At 40.0% G+C, this 19,524-nt stretch overlaps 1 protein-coding gene across 1 annotated transcript in view; it reads left to right on the top strand.

The window, feature by feature from the left end:
* The window catches only part of ACTR3 (actin related protein 3), a 34,374-nt gene extending 30,935 nt beyond the window's left edge, over positions 1-3,439 (top strand). Inside the window, exons 10-12 of the mRNA XM_081873194.1 lie at positions 186-311; positions 1,952-2,035; positions 2,505-3,439. Of these exons, the coding sequence (XP_081729320.1) occupies positions 186-311; positions 1,952-2,035; positions 2,505-2,600 (306 nt within the window). The 3' untranslated portion in view covers positions 2,601-3,439. The remainder of the gene's footprint in view (positions 1-185; positions 312-1,951; positions 2,036-2,504) is intronic.
* Positions 3,440-19,524: the final 16,085 nt, after the last annotated feature.

Here is a 19,524-nt window from a genome sequence, read left to right as displayed (position 1 = left end):
AATTCCTATTTGTGAAATAATTTGTCTCAGTCTCTTAAATTGAGCATGCATGGCTCAAGCATTAGCCCTGTTCCTTGCTGTGACTGTTTTGTAGTCATTACAGCTGCCTTCACTCCTTATTTTCAGAAACTGATTCCTAACATCCAGTGTTGTTAAGTAATACAACTTTTGTGTGTACAATTTAGAATATTGTCCTCTCTGGAGGCTCCACAATGTTCAGGGACTTTGGTCGCCGTTTACAACGAGACTTGAAAAGAACTGTTGATGCCAGACTGAAACTCAGCGAGGAACTGAGTGGTGGCAGACTGAAGGTTTGTTTCTTTAGTTAAGACGTTTCACTTGTATGTGTAGTCCGCTAGTTTACATCACATCTCTAAATGGAATCCTATAAGAAAGCCATTAAATTGTGTCATCCTCATTTTGAACTGTATCAATCTCCTCATCTTTAATTACCATATATACTTGAGTATAAGCCAACTTTTTCAGCACATTTTTTATGCTGAAAAAGCCCCCCTTGGCTTATACTTGAGTGAGGCATGCGGTGGCGGTGGAGGGACGAGCGGCCCGAAAGGAGCCCTTTCGGGCTGCTTGTTCTTCCGCCGCTGCCACCACCACCAGGTTGATGTGGTGAACCTGCTTATACTCAAGTCAATAAGTTTTTCCAGTTTTTTGTGCTAAAATTAGGTGCCTCGACTTATACAGTGGTACCTCGGGTTACATATGCTTCAGCTTACAGACTCCACTAACCCAGAAATAGTACCTCGGGTTAAGAACTTTGCTTCAGGATGAGAACAGAAATCCTGGTCTGGCGGCGCGGCGGCAGCAGGAGGCCGCATTAGCTAAAGTGGTGCTTCAGGTTAAGAACAGTTTCAGGTTAAGAACGGACCTCCAGAATGAATTAAGTACTTAAACTGAGGTACCACTGTATTTGGGTCGGCTTATACTTGCGTGTATACGGTACTTTCCACATTTGTGAAGGTTTCATTTTTATGGCTACAGACACTTATCCTGTCCGTGATCTTAAAAACTAGTAGTGGTTTTGGAGAAGCAGCTGTTGCCACTTTTGTGGAGAGTGGATACTCCTGTTTCAGTGTTTATTGCAACAGATGGATAACAAATAGAATTTGCCAGTTTCCTCAGAAAAATAATAAAAAGCATTTATTTCAAGTCTGCTGGCAACATGAGGCTTATTAAATTATAGAACTGCTTTCAGTAATGTGTATTGTTTTTGGTTGGTGAATAAGTGCTTATATTGGAAACTACCTTTCGTTACATAAGAAGAGCCTGCAAGATCAGGCCCGTGGCCCAACTGGTTCAGCATCCTGTTCTCACAGTGGCAAACCAGCCTGAAAGCAGGATCTGAGTGCTTTACTGGCCTGACCACTTCAACTTTACTGTCCTGTACTTTCCCTCTGGCACAACAGATTGGAAATGGCAAGAGGCATGTTATAGTGGCTTCTGTGAGAGAAGGGAGAAATACATAGAGGTGTTTTTTAGGACTTTAGTACCTGGGGAATAAGTGATTTCTAGGTTCTGCCTGTTTTCAACCATGTAAACCCACAAGAAGTATCTTGTGGCATTTTTGGGAGAAAGGGAAAAGTTCACACTTGTACTATAGAGAACATTAATGGCTGACAATGATTTCCCAGGGTTTCAGGTAGAGGTTTTTCTTATACATTTGACCCAATCATTTTAGATAAAAATATTGGGGCTGGGATATGGGACCTTCTGCATGCAAAGTCATGTTCTCTTCCACTGTGCTGAGAAAACATATATATCTTGGAACCTATTCAGATTAGTGCATTTGAGAGAATTTGATTAAAAACTGTTTTGCCTGATGGTTAAATATTCTTAAAACTGGGGTTTTGCTACAGCCAGTGAAAAAAAGAAGTGTCTGTAATGACATTTTATTTAAAATAGTACTTTGTACTGATTTTATTTTATCTTGTAGCCCAAACCTATTGATGTACAAGTTATCACGCACCATATGCAAAGATATGCTGTCTGGTTTGGAGGATCAATGTTGGCTTCCACGGTAAGTTGACAAAAGGAAAAAGAAATCTGAAGAGAACTTTTCTCACATATATTTTGACCTGTATTTACTGTCACTGTTTTCCACTTTATCCATGGTATATGTTTATAGGACAAGCCCAGTCATGGTGCTTTAAAAAGTGCTCTTAATTTTTTTTTTTGGGGGGGATACTGCCTGGAACCTTTTATAAATAGACTTTCCAAAATGTTTGTAACTTATGAGGAGCTTCCTTGAAAAATGTAAATGCATGGGGGAAGAGTTTTTCACACTGTCTATTGTTTATCTGTTCTTAATTTTTTTCAGAAACATCTTTTTAAGGCAGTGTTGTCTTGTGTTACATAAGCTATAATACAGGCACAAAACTGAGACAGGTGCTTTAATAACAAGTTTTAATATATCACAAGTTTAACCTAAAAGTGTCAAAAATATAGTTTTAGTGAAAATATTCCCTTTTATCTTCTTTTCCCCCCAGCCTGAGTTCTACCAAGTATGCCACACCAAAAAAGATTATGAAGAAATTGGTCCTAGCATCTGTCGTCACAACCCAGTTTTTGGAGTTATGTCTTAAATCCGACCTGCCATGAGTTGGATCTAGGGAGGCTGGGAGATGGAGGGTCTTTCTCAATACATGTTTGTCTGGATGGCCGGTATTAAGATAACAAAACATGACTTGAAAATAAGAAAAAAAAAGACCAAACACAATTAAACAGGAATATTTTAATAAGTGTCTCAACATGCAGATGTAGTGGGAAGCCAAAATGATTCCAAGTGTTTTTTTTCCTTTCGATTGAATATTTGATCCTGTGCGTAAACAAAACAAAAGAAGTGGGTTTTTGTTCTTTCTGTGCCCTGATATTTTGTATATTAATGGAATATCCAAGATTTGATGGGATTTGATGGTGTGTAGATAGTCAGCTCTATAATTCTTCAATTGTACTCTTACACGTGTACAATGAGAGAGCTTGTTTATATTTCATACTTTTTTATACGTTGAGAAAAATATCAGTGAATGAAAGAAATGTAATATTTGACAAGAGAAATACCAGTGACCAATTTGAGATGAATAAAAATAATAATAATGCCCACATGAAGCTTAATCATGTGAATCTCTAGTAACTTCAAATTATGACCAATCCTAAAACTTGGGTTCCACACACAATGCAACTTGGCAAGTGCTTTTGGAACTAAGGAGCTAGAATCTTGGATTAACCGATGCCTGCTAGTGCTTTCTGATTACTCGGTGCATTTTCATTCTATTTCTTGCTTTGGGGGCGGGGGGAAGTAAAGACAAGACTGTTGGACCAGTATTGCAGTTCTGTAGTGTCATTTCTAATTACAACCAAATATTCAAGTTATCAAAATAGGTGTATTCCACCATTCCAATAAAGACACAAAAATTCTTTTTAATGTTTGTCTGAGGCCTTTCAGTCTCATTGCTTGATCGTTTGAAGGTCTCTCTCTCTCTCTAGTTTGCCATGGCAGTTATTAAATAATTTTAAGGAGACGAAAATGGAACAGGTATTGTGACACAAAAGAAAGTGGTGCATGTGTCTGCGATTTTAGTTTCTATTCAACAGCATACAGAAGTGCATATGCAATTTATAAAAATCAGCTTTCATTAACATTTACTTTCTCATTATGTTTTGGTAAATAATGCTGCTGCATTTTGGGGGTATTGTTGATTTGCTACTGCAGGATCCAGGGGGTGAATTATATAGCTTCTGTATATACTGTTAACTAACAAGGAGCTGGTATGGCATGGCTGACTATACAAATATTTAGAGCAAAATATGTTGCCCTTTGTGGAGCTGTTGATCAGTGAATTGCCAATTTAGTTTTAGCCCCGCTCATTCACCTTTTGATCAACTTGAGGCCATGGGTCCTGAGTGAAAAGGGAGATTGAAAAATTGGAATGTTCCCAAAAAATTAAATTGGATTTTTAAAGAGTTTTGAAATTTCTGTTAGTGTTGGATCCAGGCATCACAGAGCCTGATTTCTGCTGATGAGACAGTCACTTCATGGCAGGTGGGGAATGCAAATTTCATTAGTATAACTTTTCATTTGCAACACCTGTGTTCCCTGAAAAGCTGTTCTTGAAAAGCTGTTCTGCATAGATAGGAGACCTCCTGCAACAGCAAGGGAGGTGGTTCTGGGAGTTGCAGAGGAAGGTGGGCTATATGAAAATCACACACGCCCTTCCTGCAGCATGAGTCTCCACAGGATACATGGGCTGTGGTGTGAGAGAGAATCACGAGAAATCAGGTGAAGGATACTTTGCACAAGCAGAGCTCCCTTCTAAGGTGATTTCCATTTGTCCCACTGCCACCTCATACAACATACTCCACACTGTTCAGAGGGCCCCAGACTCACTGGATAGGCTTTCCAAGAGCCACAGCAACTGCAGAGGGAAAGAAGGCCAGGGAGAAATGTGAAGTGCCTTCTGCTCAGGTAACTATCGAATATAATCTCTACTAAACACAGGTGCAATGAACTACTTGAATAGCATTTCTGCATATGTTCTAGAAACCTATTCCATTGGTTTGAACACTTTTATTGTATTTTCAAGTCTACAAACGAAGATGTGTGGATTTCTTCTACTGAAATGTAGTTTAATGAATAATGATGTGAATATCCTATGTGTTACATACCAGTAGTAAAGGATGACAGTGGAATCAGCTTTGCAAAACAATAAGATAATTTTACAACTAATAAAATGTTGCATACAGATGCTCAATATAAGATTATTCATAATGCAAACTATTTAAACAACCAGGATATCAAATTGATTCCTCAGTAACAGTTGTTTCTTGCTTCCCCCAAGAAAGCTGTCAGCTAAGAGGAAACTGTGAACAATTCTTTTAGGCAGAGTTCCTAAACTTCAGCATCTAAAGAGTTACCTGTTGGCCTTCATGCTTGTAGACCAGCACCTTGATCTCTTCTGTCATTTTGTGCATAAAAAATACTCAACCTTAATGCATTTTATGTGGATTTGTCATATTTGCATGCCCCCTGGGGCAGGAACACTTTAAAAAAATTGTGGCAATGATCTGAAAACGTAATAAGGTACAACTAGAAAGGAAAGTTCTGCCATGGCATGGCTGTACTGTACTGAATCTTTGCTAATAAGTTGTTCCTTAAGGGTGATATCTAAGTCATATTCAGACTCATTGAAATCAGTGGGCTTAAGTTACTTTGTGTATGACTAATGTTGACTATCACCCAACATTATGCTAGTTTTCTGTTAATCCTGCAATTTTTTTAAAAAAAACAACAACAGGTGGAATTATTAACTACAGACTTTTTGTTATGAAAGGGTATTGACCCACAAGAAAAACATCAGTCAAGGACTGCTGTCTCTAGCTGGGTGAAGTCAAATTCAGAAGCATGTGGAGTTTGCAGCATTGCACAGTTGCCTTGTAGTATTTATTTTTGCCCCACCCCATCTCTTGCTCATGCTCTGAGTCACCCCCTTTCTCAACACTGCATTAAATTAGGCTGAGAGTAGTAGTTTCCTAACCAGGAGCTAAACAGTCAATGGCTATATTACCTAGTTAGAAGCCCAGGGGAAGCTTGAATATTTCCATTGAAAACAAAACAAAAAACTGATTTCCCAGTGCCTTAATCAAATATCAATGTTGTGCAGTAATCAGTTATCAAAAATGTGTGTACCTAAATTATGAAGCTCAATTGTTTTAGTACATTTGATCATTTGGGCTCTGACTATCTCACAACTGTAGTGGATATGGAAGCAGAGTTTCAGGTGCTAGGTAATTGCTAGGAATTGGTATAGGAGAACAAATGTGATGGTCCACGTGCCTGTTGTGGTGCAAGAGAACCCCAAGCTTAAGTGATACAGTGATTTAACTAAATCCTTGTATGGGAAACTCATCATTTTCCTATAATAGGAAGGGAAGGAATCGTGTAGGTTTACACAGGATTTGAAAGAGATTGTTGTGTATGTATAAAAATGCATCTAATTTTTATTAAATAATATATTATTATTTAATTACCTGCCCTTCATGCTAAGGTCCCAGGGTAGGGATTACAACATTCAAACACAATAGTAAAAACAAATTACAATCACAAAAATAAAGTGGGTCCTAAAAATATACACCTAAAATGTCAAAAGTCAGGGTGAAGAGATGCATCTTCATTGGAAGCTGTAGAATGAAGGTGTTTGATGCAACACAGGTGCACGACTTAGGGGCTACCACAGAGAATGCCCTAGGCTGTGTTGTGTGAGTTGTCTCTGTATACACACCATTGCTTAAGCTTTTGTACTTGTCGGTTTGAGATACAAAGAAGTAGCTTGAAAATGTGTGTGAGAGAAAGCGCACATTCTATATGCTTCCTGAATATTTATATATGACATAATCTCAAACATTCAGGTCTTGTGGTTATCTGGGACATATCTGCATTCTTATGGACAAGTCCTAACAGTGTGTGGCTGTCAGTGGCAACTTCAGCAAAACTGTTAGTGAAACTTCAGTCTTCCCTGCTTAAGACAGTGAATAACACATCATACAATTGTCATAAGGCATGATATGATGATGACAATAGGTGGGGTTATAGAATGCGGCAGATAAGATCAGCACAGGCTGCCCATACAATCAAAGGTATATATTGTTATTAGAGGGTTTTATTATGCTGAAAGGAATAGCCCTTATGAAGATCTGTCTCTGTTTAGTTGCACTTGTGTATTCCAAATAAATGCAGACAAGATTTGGATCCTGCTGACCAAACCTGTCACTTAAAGCTTAACTGGTTGTGTGTTGCAGAGGGTAGCTGATACTTTATCAATCGGCTTTCCTGAGGCAAATCAAAATTCCATTGGTTTTTGCTTATATATAGTTTTTCTATAATACTGACATGTCCTATTAGCAAGGTATGTGAAGAACAGTGATTACACCTGAACCAGGTTTCTGTGGAAAATGGTCTTTTTAAGTACCAAACATGCAAGTCTATGCTGAAAATACCTAATCCAAAACTATTGTTTCCTTAACTCTGTTAATTAAATTAGTGGACATAAAGATCTGCCATATCACAATGGTACAAATATGCTGCTGTGTAATAAAATCTTGCTGCTCTCTGCTACAGGTAATCTTAACATTCATTATTGTTGTTCATTTAATGGCTGTTTGAGAAGTGAACAAAAACTCACATGTGACCAAATCTAACACTGTAAAAAGCACCTATGATACAGTAATTAACAGTACATTAGAAACTTGATGTGGCTCAATAGACTTCTTTGAATGTCCTTAGCCACTGTCAGTGTTTCCAAGGATACTAGATAATCACAGGTGTTAGAAAAACATTGTTTCAAGTCCCTACTGCTTTCGCTGAAAGTTTTAATTACCTAGTGGTATTTTAACAATCTCTGTTTTCTTCTCCTCTCTACTTTAGGAGTACTGACTTTTCCATTGTCTATAAAGAAAAAGGTTATGTTCATACTAGAACACTGCACACTGCTATCTTATCTGTACATATTTTGTAATATCTGCTGTGACTTTACATCCCAGCTGAAACTAGAAAATCTTGCCTGCAATTTTTAACCTCCTAGCTTGAGGCCCGGTAAATGCAAAGCTCTTGGCAATCTCAGTGAAGTTGTCTGTGCTTGTAGGCGAGATTGGTTTATCATGTTTCTCCTGAACATCCATATCTTCAAATCTATTAAATACCACTCCTTATGTCAATAGTGACACCATCTGATTGTGTGATGCCACTTTTGGCTGACATTTTAGCTGGTATCAAAAAAAGAAAATTGATAAGTCTTCCGTGTCTAAAAGGGCTTGGCATTCAAAGAAGGATACTGAAATGATGCTTCAATAATAAGCCAGAAATATTTTACAAACTATTGGCATTCACATTCTGTTATACATCATGTAGCCCCTACCAGAGGTACTGTGTGGTAGCTTAAGGGTTTGGTTTTTCTCAACATAGATTTCATAGTTGTAGGTGTACATGCCCTGTCTCCCACCTCATTCTGTACATCTGGGGTGGGGAATCTCCAGATGTTGGACACCAACTCCCATCAGCCGCTGCCATCATGGCCAATGGTCAAAGGAGATGGGAGTTGTCATCCAGCAACATCTAGAGGCCCAACAGGTACTCTGTCCTTGCAATGCATGGTTGGAGTAGAATGCTAAGACACTTGCCTCTGCACTGCATGTACGGTCTACAGGCTGGCTCAATGCGAGAACCCTCTCTTGACTTTCAACTCCATTTTCTCTTTATCAGTTGCATTTCTCTAAAGCTATCAAGCTAACTTGTTTAATGTCTTGTGCAAAGCTCTCTTCTAATTTTTGGAAGGAATATCTAAGCCCATACTTACCTGTATGACTCTATAAAAAGTACAATGTAAGGTGTGGGAAGACAAGCCAGTAAGACCTGGTGTTTGTGTGTAGCCTTGTTTTGTCTGCTAAAACACTTAGGAAATAATGATCTGGCTATGTCACTGGTGTGTCTTCTGCAGGACAGGTTTCAAATATTTGCTATTCGTACCCTTGGATGTGTAAAGTGGCTTATCGTGGATTACCTTGTTCATTAAAAGAGCACTCCTTTCTTATCTTGGTTTAAAACATTTTTGTTGAGGGCCATTTCTCAGGAATTGCATGCTTGCAATAAGCAGAGGCAAAACTAGGTGGATTTTTCATCACTGCAGTATTACGTGGCACTCCATGAGCACATACTCTAGCCCTACTCTATCCATTATCCCCTCCCCTCTATCCATTTTTGGCTCCTCTCCATTTCCCCCTTTCCAGTGACACAAATTGGAACTGACCACTACAGACAGCTCTCCCTACTTCCAACTCTCTGTCCGTTTCTGGTCTCCATCACTACATGTCCTCCTCCTCTCCTTCCAGCCCCATTCCTGGGCTCACCACATGGCAGACCCATTTTCTTTTCTTTACCCCCTCCTTACACAGTGGCATGTAATGAAGAAGTTGTAGCAGTTATCAAAGGGCTGGTCTGGAGAGCAAGAATGAGCCTGCAGCATTCAAAGGGCCACATAGTTGTCCCTGGATTGCATGTTCCCACTACTGTTTAACATAGACAGTACAATATTCATCATCATCTTCATCATCATCTTACGTATTTGTATGCCACCTTCCCAATAGTTAAAACCATGCTCAAGGGAGCTTACAACATGAAATGATTTACATAATTACAAAAGTTGTCAAACAAAGCACATCTGAAAGTGCACAACAAAATTGAAAATTTTCCACATACATTTTGAACCATAAAAGGATCTAAAAATAAAGATATAAATAATTAAATAACAAACCTCCCCACAACAAAACCCCCAGTCCAGGAGTCTGTTCAGCAGCCTCAGCTTTTATGGCTGGAGTCAGTCAGAGGTCTGCCCTCACAAGTCATGTGGAAAAAAGCCTGCAAAGCTGGGAGCAGGTCTTCCAGGACTCGCAGCCAAGATTGTCTCAAACCTATACATGTGGGGTGAGGATATGGCCACTTAGACAACCTATTGGGTGCAGGTTTGTATCAGTTTTTCTAAGCTTCTGCTTCTGCAATATTATTAATTTACAATCTGAAAATTCCTGGCTATAGTTAAAATGCTAACAGTCCAAAAATCACTTAAACATTATCATGCTTCACAGACAGTACTCATTGCCATCATTATGAGTAATTCCAACTAATTGGGTACCATATTACCCAAATATGGCAAGAAATTTACTTCCAGGGCAAACATGCCCAGGATTGCATTTAGTGTGTGTTAACATCATTTCCTATTCTTTTACATTTTCAATGTCCTTTGGCCTCTATTTTATTAAGTCTTTAATTACTGTCTTGTGTAAGATGTTTCATTGCACATTGCCTTGGTGCCTCCTCTGAGGTAGACTTTTGTTTACTTAGATGAAATGGACATAAGCCTCTCCACACAAGTGTTGAAGAGCCTGCCAAGAAATGTGTAAGAGGTTTACAAGCATTATAGCCCTATGTGGATTACCATCATGCACAAGTGACAAAACTATAGGTATGAATTGAGGGATAGGTCTCCGCACCATAGCTACAGCACCAGTAACTAGGAGAGGAGGAATGGCAACTAAAAACTAACACAAAGCTTGTCTTGGTTGTTTGCATTGCTGAACTTCCCCATAAAGGTAAAAGGTAAGGGGACCCCTGACCCCTGGCCGACTCTGGGGTTGCGGCGCTCATCTCACTTTATTGGCCGAGTGAGTCGGCGTACAGCTTCCGGGTCATGTGGCCAGCATGACAAAGCCGCTTCTGGCAAACCAGAGCAGCTCATGGAAACGCCGCTTACCTTCCCGCCGGAGCGGTACCTATTTGTCTACTTGCACTTTGATGTGCTTTCGAACTGCTAGGTTGGCAGGAGCAGGGACCGAGCAATGGGAACTCACCCCTTTGTGGGGATTCAAACCACCGACCTTCTGATCAGCAAGTCCTAGGCTCTGTGGTTTAACCCACAGCGCCACCTGCGTCCCTTGAACTTCCCCATAATTATCACTAAATAAGACAGCCAGTTGTATTCACCCACGGTGATCAAGATAAGTCAATGGCCTTATTCCCAAGTGGGCTTGCATCTTATGAGAATGCCCACCTTTTACCTGCTAATAAGCAGTCTGTGGCTTTGGTAGTTTTAAGGTCCTCTTTTGTGGAAAGTGGCAGAGAGGCACTTTGTTCTGTAAATTTAGTACTGAGCAAGTCTTTGGATGTTGCTGTGAATTTCTGCCTGAACCTTGAAATATCCTTGTCTACCCCACCTCCCAAAGTCAGTCCAGAAGAGCTAATATTTCTAAAGATAGAAATTAGGAATTTTATTCTCATAAGTCTAAGAATAACGATGAACACCTCAAATCAAACACCAGTATCATGTCAAGGGAAATGGTAAATAGGTTTTAACAGAAACCACTTAAAAATAGCAAAAGCATGTCCTGGAATAGTAATTAGTACTGCACAGGAAGGAGTTATGACTATATAGGCATAAGCTTTCCTTCACACACAGTTTAAGATAACAACACCTAGCTATGTTATAGGACAGAAATTAACCTAATTATGATTGCCTTGTTCAGATTATTATTTATTCCCATCAACAGTTTAGGAAAGTGATTTCTAAGTTGATATTTTTCATATATATAATGTTTCACCAGCTATTCATTACATCACTGGAAATACAAATGTATCCTGGTCCAGATCTGTTAATTTTCTTATGGTATTTGCAAAGTAATTGTACTCAGAGATGTTAAAAGACTCCCTCCATCTCAGCTTTCATTTCAGCAAGACCAGTGCTGCAATATCAGCAGCAAGGTACCTTGTGTTGTCTACCTAGGAGGGAACATGATCCTCTGGTGGCTACAGTCCATTCTACAAGGATAGAGCTAGAATGTAGTTCTGAAGGTCTTCTGTTCTCTCTCCTTGACCTTTGGGTTGCCCAATGTGGGGAAGGTTTTAATGAAAAAATACCCTTTTTAAAACCAATGAAGTCAAATATCCAAGAGGGGAAGAAAGGGGAGAAGGAACAAGAATGAAATTATATATGTGATGTCTGACCCTCCATGCATCCGATGAAGTGGACTCTTAGTTCATAAAAGCAACATGCCATAGTAAAATTTGTTACATCTTTAAGGCATGACATGACTCTTCATTGTTACTGCTACCCACTGAATTCTCACCTCTGCTGAAAACTCATGGAAAATCCTAAGAGGTCAGTGGCTCTACTGTCAGAAGTACAGTCCTTAGGTTTCCCTTAGAAGAGAAAATGCCAGTTAAACCAGATTAAGCCTATAGTGAAGGAATGTTCTAAATTTATCTTATGCAGAAAGCAAAACCTTCCTACAAAGAGCAAAATTTCAGTAGATGGAATGCAAGTTCCTGTTGAAATACTTGAAATACTCTGAAATACTTGAATACTCAATCCTATAAGGTGAAAACACTCTTCCAGGCACTTACCAAATCAGTAGCTAAAAAGATAGATGACACAATTAAAATATACCAGAATAGATAGGCACCAGAATAGAGAGAGTGGCTGGAATGATGTCACATTAAATTATGATTAAGGATGGAAATTAACAAAGTTAGACAAAATGGCATAATTTGAATTTGAAATAAATCCATCAGTTCAAGTTGATACTTAATTATAATATTTACATATCATCCAATACCAAAAGTTCTCTGGCCCATTTTCTAAATTAAAAAATTAAGAACAAAAAGTATTTTTAAACACCTTAAAAATGCAAAATCTAAAACACAAAAAACAGGCATAATAAAGCCAAAATAAAACCAGTGCAAGGGGCTCAAAACAAATTCTATCTGTTGACAAAAAGGCAAGCTTTAAAATCTCCCTTTGTCCATTGTAAGTGGTGTAACCACAGAAACTGCCTTTCAATATTGGCGGAAATAAGCCTCGGTTTAGCTCTCTTTCACTAAAAAGATTGTGTGATATATGAAAATGCCTTCCTGCATAGCAGTGAAATGCTCTTCACGCTTACTCAGAATTGGGGCCTTCTGCATTTAGTAACAGTTCACAAGTACCGGTACATGTGCACAGGATTGCTGCTTTGGAAAGTTTTCATCACCCTTCTAAATTTGGAGAGAATCCTGCAGGACAGGCTTGGGAAACACAGGCCCTTCAAATGTTGTACTACAGCTCCCATCAGCTGAAGCCAACACACAATAATCTTTACAACAACCCTGCACATAAGGCTACACACATATTTCAGAGAGAAGGCTGAGATTGAGAGAGAGCATATTGGGTTTACATAAAGCCTGTGCCTAAACTGAAATTTAAACTGGGATTTCTAAGGCACATAGGAAGGTCCAGTGCTGTTAGCCATTTATTTATATAGGCTGCAATCCTAACTGCACTAATCTGGCAGCAAGCCCATAGAATTCACAGGTCTTACTTCTGAGTAGACATAGTCTTGCACTGTTGTTTATTAAACCTGTATTCCGCTCAAAGGTTCCTAAGCACCATAAAGCCCCAAAATAATAAACCAAATCTATAAATCCCCCCAACACACACATTAAAAAATCCTGCAGCATCTCTCTCTTACATCACCCAAATCCATAAACTGCTGAAAATAAACCCATCTTAACCAGATAGATGGTAAAAGGCCTATCTGGATCTCTATAGGGTGGTAGTTCTATGTCCAGGGAGTCACAACAATGGTGAGGGTCTTGTTTTGCATTGCCACACCACAAGCTATGGATGTTGATGGAACAGTAGACCCTTTCCCATGGAATTTAAGGCATAGGAGAGCATGTAATAGGGGAGGTGATCCTTCAGGTGGAGCTGTATTGAACTTTGTAGACTGAAGTCAGCACCTTGAATTCGGCCTGGGAGCAAATAAGAAGACATGGGATAGATATTACATGATCCCGTTTCAAACTGCCTGTCAGGAACCTAGCTGCCACATTTTGCACCAGCTGCAGCTTCTGGGTCATCTTGAAGGGCGCAATGGCAATAGTTAAATCAATAGGTCACCAGAACATGTAACGCCATAGCAAAGCGATCTTGGTCCAGAGAGGGCCCTAGTTGGCTAACCAGCCAGAGCTGGGCATAGGTGTCTATTGCCACTGAGGTCACCTCACCTGTGGCTTAAGCAACAGTGGTGGCTCCAAGGACACCCCCAAGTTACAAACACACTCCTGTAGGGGAAACACAACTCCATCCAGAACAGGACATCTTCCCCACTCCTGGGCTTTGGAACAACTCGCAAACAGTGGAGGGAATTCAGTATTCCACTGTTCTGATCGATCAACACAAGCATTTCTACTTACCAGACAGAATGGTCTGCTTCTCCTTCCTCATGTATTGTTCTCCTGATTCCCCAGAGCAGATTTGAGGGAAGTGTGTAGGGTGCATGCGGGGAGGAGTGGGGTGAAGCCCTATTGTGCTAATGGGAGTTCTTGATTCCAATAGCATGCTGGGTTAGTTGACTCTGACCCCGCATTTCCGCCGCATCAGTTTTCAGCTTTGGTTGATTGGTCACCATCTGATGCACTGCTGTCTCCAGGCATTAGCACAATACCCACAATGCCACTCCTGATGACAACATGTTCCAAATCTCCAACCGACAGCTCTCAGTGGCTTCACATATATATTGAAGAGTAACGGGCAGAGTGGCACCCTGTGGGACCCCACAGCACAAGTGTCAGAGGAAAGAGCAAAAACCTCCCAGTGCTACTCTTTGGCAGAACCATTGTAATACAGTAGCCCCAACTCACAGAACTGATACCATGATCAATGGCACTGAAGGCCACAGAAACATGAAGGAGAACCAGCAGGGTCGCATTCTGTCTCCCAAGAAATGTCACCCATCAGGGTGTCCCAGACCATTTCAGTACCAAATCCAGACCCAAAGCCATATTGAAGTGGGTCTAGATCAGTGTTTCTCAATCTTTTTTTGGCCATACCCCACCTAAGCATCTGTAAAATCCTGATCCCACCCCCCACATATAATTTTTAATATTCAAAAAGTGAACTATTCATGTGGAGGAAGTCTAAAAGGCCATTAACTGTTAATAACTCATTCTCAAATTGCCCCCCTTAAAAATAAAATTGCTCCCCTATGAGGCGTGTGCCCCATGTTGGGAACCACAGGTCTAGATAATCAGTTTCAACTCAATGTGTTTAGAACTGGCTGGTCACCACCAGCTTCAATCAACCCACCTCACCCCATGAAGGAGATATTTACAACCAGACAGTAGCTATCTAATACCTTAAGGCCCTGGGACAACCATGTGAGAAGGGGTCTCACCACTGCCACCTTCAGAAGTTGGGAGTCTCTCCTCTCTTAGCTGCAAATGACCTAGAGGGAACTAGACACTGCTACTTCAAGTGCTTATCTATCCCTATCCACCATAACACAGTAAGCTGTCAGATTTATATTAACAGAATGCTTTGCCACTTTGCCACAAGGAATCCATAGCTAGGTTATATTACAAACCCATGGAACCAGACACTTAGAATACATGGTCTCTTGGAGCTGAGTCCCACTGTGTACAATGGAGCTTACTCCTAGATAGATAGGCAAGAAGCTGCAGCCTTAGGCCAAGTTCTCACGCTTAGTTTAGTTCTATTTAGTTCTGATATTTATTTATATCCTGCCTGTCTTCCATTAAGGGACCCAATATATTAAAACTATATATATCTGCACTGTCCTCTACATAGTTAAGGAATGCCCTCCAGGTCTCCAGAGATACTTGTGGGGAGGACACAAGTGACAGAAATGGAAAGGAGTGGATGGGAAACTTGCCTTCCTTGAACTGATCCCAAAATTCAAGCCAAAGTGTTTAAAGCTCTAGCATTTCTTTTGTTTGTCTTGGGATATTTCTTAGGAATTTCTCTATTCTTCTTATTCAAGTTGTTCTTATTTGTTTTGCGTGGCAAGATAAAACTACCTGTCAGCATCAGTGAATTAGAACAGCCTCTGCTTTTCTGTTTCTTTTGGCTTGAATGGCCTTTTCATTTAACAAAGGAGGAATCGGTTTTGCACACACTTTATAATCAAGCACTGCCTAGATTGTTGTGTTTTCTTTCGAAGAAAGATAGCTTTGGCCCTTGAAGCAAATTTGCACCGCACCAAATTTTAGCGAAGGAACAATAAAATATTTTACCAACGTATTAACTGGTAGTGTTTGGGGCATGTCACCAGATCTGAAGAGACAAAGCACAGTATTTTACACTTCAAATCACTCTTCTAGATTTTGTATGCAGTGTATATAGTTCACATAAAGGCCAGAAAATTGAGCTTTTCTTTGCCAGCAGCAGTAAGATAACATAAAAGTGGTTTCATTTTGCTTGTTTGGAAACAAAATTCCCTGAATGTATTTTTAATAAAAAAGGCTTATGTTGCAGATTGCCACAAAGGATAACAGACTTGCTCTATCATGTATTTCTTTTATGGTTGTGTTTTACTGCTGCTATTATCTTATGTGTACCTTGGAATAGTTTTTTTAAAAAAATATTTGTGCCCACAATGTAGGTACCTTTTCTTAAGATTTGCTGTCAAGTCAATAAATATTTGTGGAGCTCCAAACAGATATTTGTATACAATGCTCCTTCTGAGCTCTGCAGTTGTAAAACCCATAATGCTAGATGTCACCAGCTATATTATAGAACCTGATTATGTGTGATCATTCTGTGAAGCAAAAGAAACAGGACAGTGTCTGCCAAACAGAGTGGATTCTGAGAGCACAGAAGCTGGATTGTAGTTGTTTGCCTAACATAAAAAAATGGTTGATCATATATGTTTTTAAGTTATTCTGAACCCTTTGATTGGAATACATCCCAAAACTAATTAATATAGCCCGGGAAAGATAGTGCATATTTTATGGCTTGATCAAACAGAGCTTTGTGTGTGTGTCCCAATTAGATGCAGGCCCAAAAGACCACATTATGCCCTTGAAATGTCATCTTTGCTGATAATAGGAGATGTACAAATAGATAATTTCTTGCCAGGCTCTTCCCTATTAATAATAAGACCACTGTCATATCAGTTTCCAAGACCGATGACTGATTTTACGTGCCAGACAAGGCTTTTAGAGGATGGCAAACACTTTTTATGAGGCAAGTACTCTGTATTATCCTTGCTCAAGATCTTGAAAACAAACATTAATAGTGTATCAAATTTCCTGCAGTGAAGGAGAAAAAGAGTTCTGTAGAACAGTAGAACTTCAGCTTACGTTACCCTTGGGTAACATAAACTTCAGGTTGCAAAAACGGCAAACCCAGAAGTATTTTTCCGGGTTTTGCCGCTCACGCATGCTCAGAAGCCCTATATTGTGCTGCGCGCATGCACAGAACAGACACCTCTGGTTGCAGAAACCTCAGGATCCGACCGGAGGTCCGGAATGAATCCTATCCACAACCGGAGGTACCACTGTAGTAGGGTTGGCTAACCTGTCATTCTCCAGATGATGACAGACTACAACTCCCATTATCCTGATGGGAGTTTGAGTCTAAAGACAACCGATGGTCACAGGTTAGCCATCCCTGGTGTAGAGATCCTTAAAAAATACGGTAAGTACTGTTCTGTGCTGGTCTTGTAATCAGTATTCAAGAACTAAAGCTCAAGCCACATCTGGTAGAGTAAGGAAAGTCATTATAGGATATGCCAAGTGATTTGTGTAGAACATTCTAAGAGAGTTTTACAAAATAAACCATGAAGTTAAAAAAAACACACCCATACTTTTATTTACAGTCAATTACAGTGTGCATTATATCTTTGTCTCAAGAAAGGTAGACATAAGAAAATGACACCCCCACCGTACTTTGGTGTGCTCTGGTATCCCCTATCTGCAGAATAATCAACACATTTTGATCATTAATTGTAGCATTGTAACATACTTGGAATTGCAGCTGGTTGGAGCCCAATCCAACACCATGAAGTATCAGAATTCTTTGTGCTTGTTGCTTCTGGTTATTTATGAATAAAAGCAGTGATGTTGTTTGAGAGGAATTATTTGATGGTTTCCACTGTGAAGGGATCACCAGTGTTGGAGGACAGATTTCATCTTGAGAGTATCCCTTTTAATATGCCTGCTGTATTTAGTTACTTGGGGAAAAACAAAGGAGAAAACTTTTTTAAATGCACCAATTTTTGATGGCTCTCCCTCCTCCTTCAGCCAGCTCATGTTCTGAAGGACAGTTAAGAGTTTGGCACTGCTTCAGAGCGGCTTTTGAGTATGCTGGGAATTCAGCTATCAGTTTGGTGTTTCGTTTTGAATGCCTCTGTATCTCCCTGCTCTATCACCAGGGTTATGGGTGGCAACTAATGCTGCTAATGCACAAGTGCAATGGGCTTCAGTTTGTGCAACGGGACACCATTCTCCTCTCTTCCACCCTGTACGCCCTGCATGTCCTGAAAATTTGCTTGCTCTGGAATGTTATGGGACTCTATAGAGAAGATTGGGGGCATATAGAGGGCTGCAGGGGTGAGGAGAGGAAGGGGGAGTCTTCTGCTGGTACAGTGTTCAATACTGCCATATATTTTCACATGGCCCCAAAAGTCATGTTTTGTTCAATATCACCCACTAGACAAATGGTCGTTTCTGGCAAATAAACTGCTTCATCCCTTGAATGAAGTGGAAGGGATTAAGCCGCCTTACATGTGATTCCCACAGCACAGTTGTTTTATTGTGCTCTCTCTGTGTTTTGAATCTGAAGTCCACTTCAAAAATATTGCTTATATTGTGGCTTTTTTGCCATTAAGTTGGATGAAAGGCCAAAGACGTTCAAGTGTACATGAGTGTGCATTTTTATTGAGCCAAATGTGTTTTGAACGGAATTCTTCCTCAGAGACACTATGGATATGAAATGCATAAAACCATACTACAAAACATTTGTGCACATTTTCAATACAGCGAGTTAAAAAAAGGAAAACCAACATCATACCTGTTTTTGTTGATAAAACAAAGTTATAGAAGAAGACAAGTGAATCATTCACCATTTTGATACAAAATGTTGGTGCAATTATAATTGTTTTATTTTGTGCATTTATTTGCCTCCAAGAAGCTCAAGGTGGTGTAGGCTGTTCTCCTCACCCACATTTTATCCTTACAAGAACCCCATGAGGTAGCTTAGGTTGAGAGCTGGTGACTCAATCAAGGTCACCCAGTAAATTTCACTGCCAAGTGGGCATTTGAACCTGGATGTCCCCTGTCTAGGGGCAGGCAACCTAAGGCCTGTGGGCCGAGTGTGGCCCAATCGCCTTCTCAGTCCAGCCTACGGACGGTCCAGGAATCAGCATGTTTTTAACATTAGTAGAATGTGTCCTTTATTTAAAATGTATCTCTGGGTTATTTGTGGGTCCCTGCCTGGTGTTTTTACATGAGTAGAATGTGTACTTTTATTTAAAATGCATCTCTGGGTTATTTGTGGGGCATAGGAATTTGTTCATCCCCCCCCCCCAAAATATAGTCCGACCCACCACATGGTCTGAGGGATGGTGGACCGGCCCACAGCTGAAAAAGGTTGCTGACCCATGTCCTAACAGTTACACCATATTGGCTCCCTCTTCCCCAAATTCAAAACTACTTATACATAACCACTATCCATGGCAAAAATAAAATACAAATTTGAAAAAAACAAAACATTGAAAAGGGAGTGGGGGAGTTTCCTCTGATTTCTCTCCTTGAGGCTCCAGTGCCGCACAAATATCTGCGCTGGAGGGGTGGAGAACCCTCTGAAATAGCGTGGGAGGTTAGATCAGGGAACTTCTGCTGCAAATGGAAGGACACCTTATAATGCAAGGCAGCCCTTGTTTCAGGGGAGAAGAACTGAAGAACAGATCAATTGATCTGTGATGAGGGGCAAGAGTAAAATATTGGCAAAAAAATCTGTATCGAATATACCTACAGCTCTTCTATTTTACTTTGTTTTGAATGGCAATGTAGCGTTAAATATTTCTGAATGGCATTATGCATTTTTGGGATCCTTGCAAATATCAGGATGCTGGTGGCTATTTACATGGGAACCCTACAGCTTGGTTTTCCCTGTGTACATATTACTG

The sequence above is a fragment of the Podarcis erhardii genome (genome assembly GCF_964252035.2).
Source record: "Podarcis erhardii genome assembly, chromosome: 1".
NCBI classification, from domain to species: Eukaryota; Metazoa; Chordata; class Lepidosauria; order Squamata; family Lacertidae; genus Podarcis; species Podarcis erhardii.
This window is presented reverse-complemented; position numbering and strand designations above follow the sequence as displayed.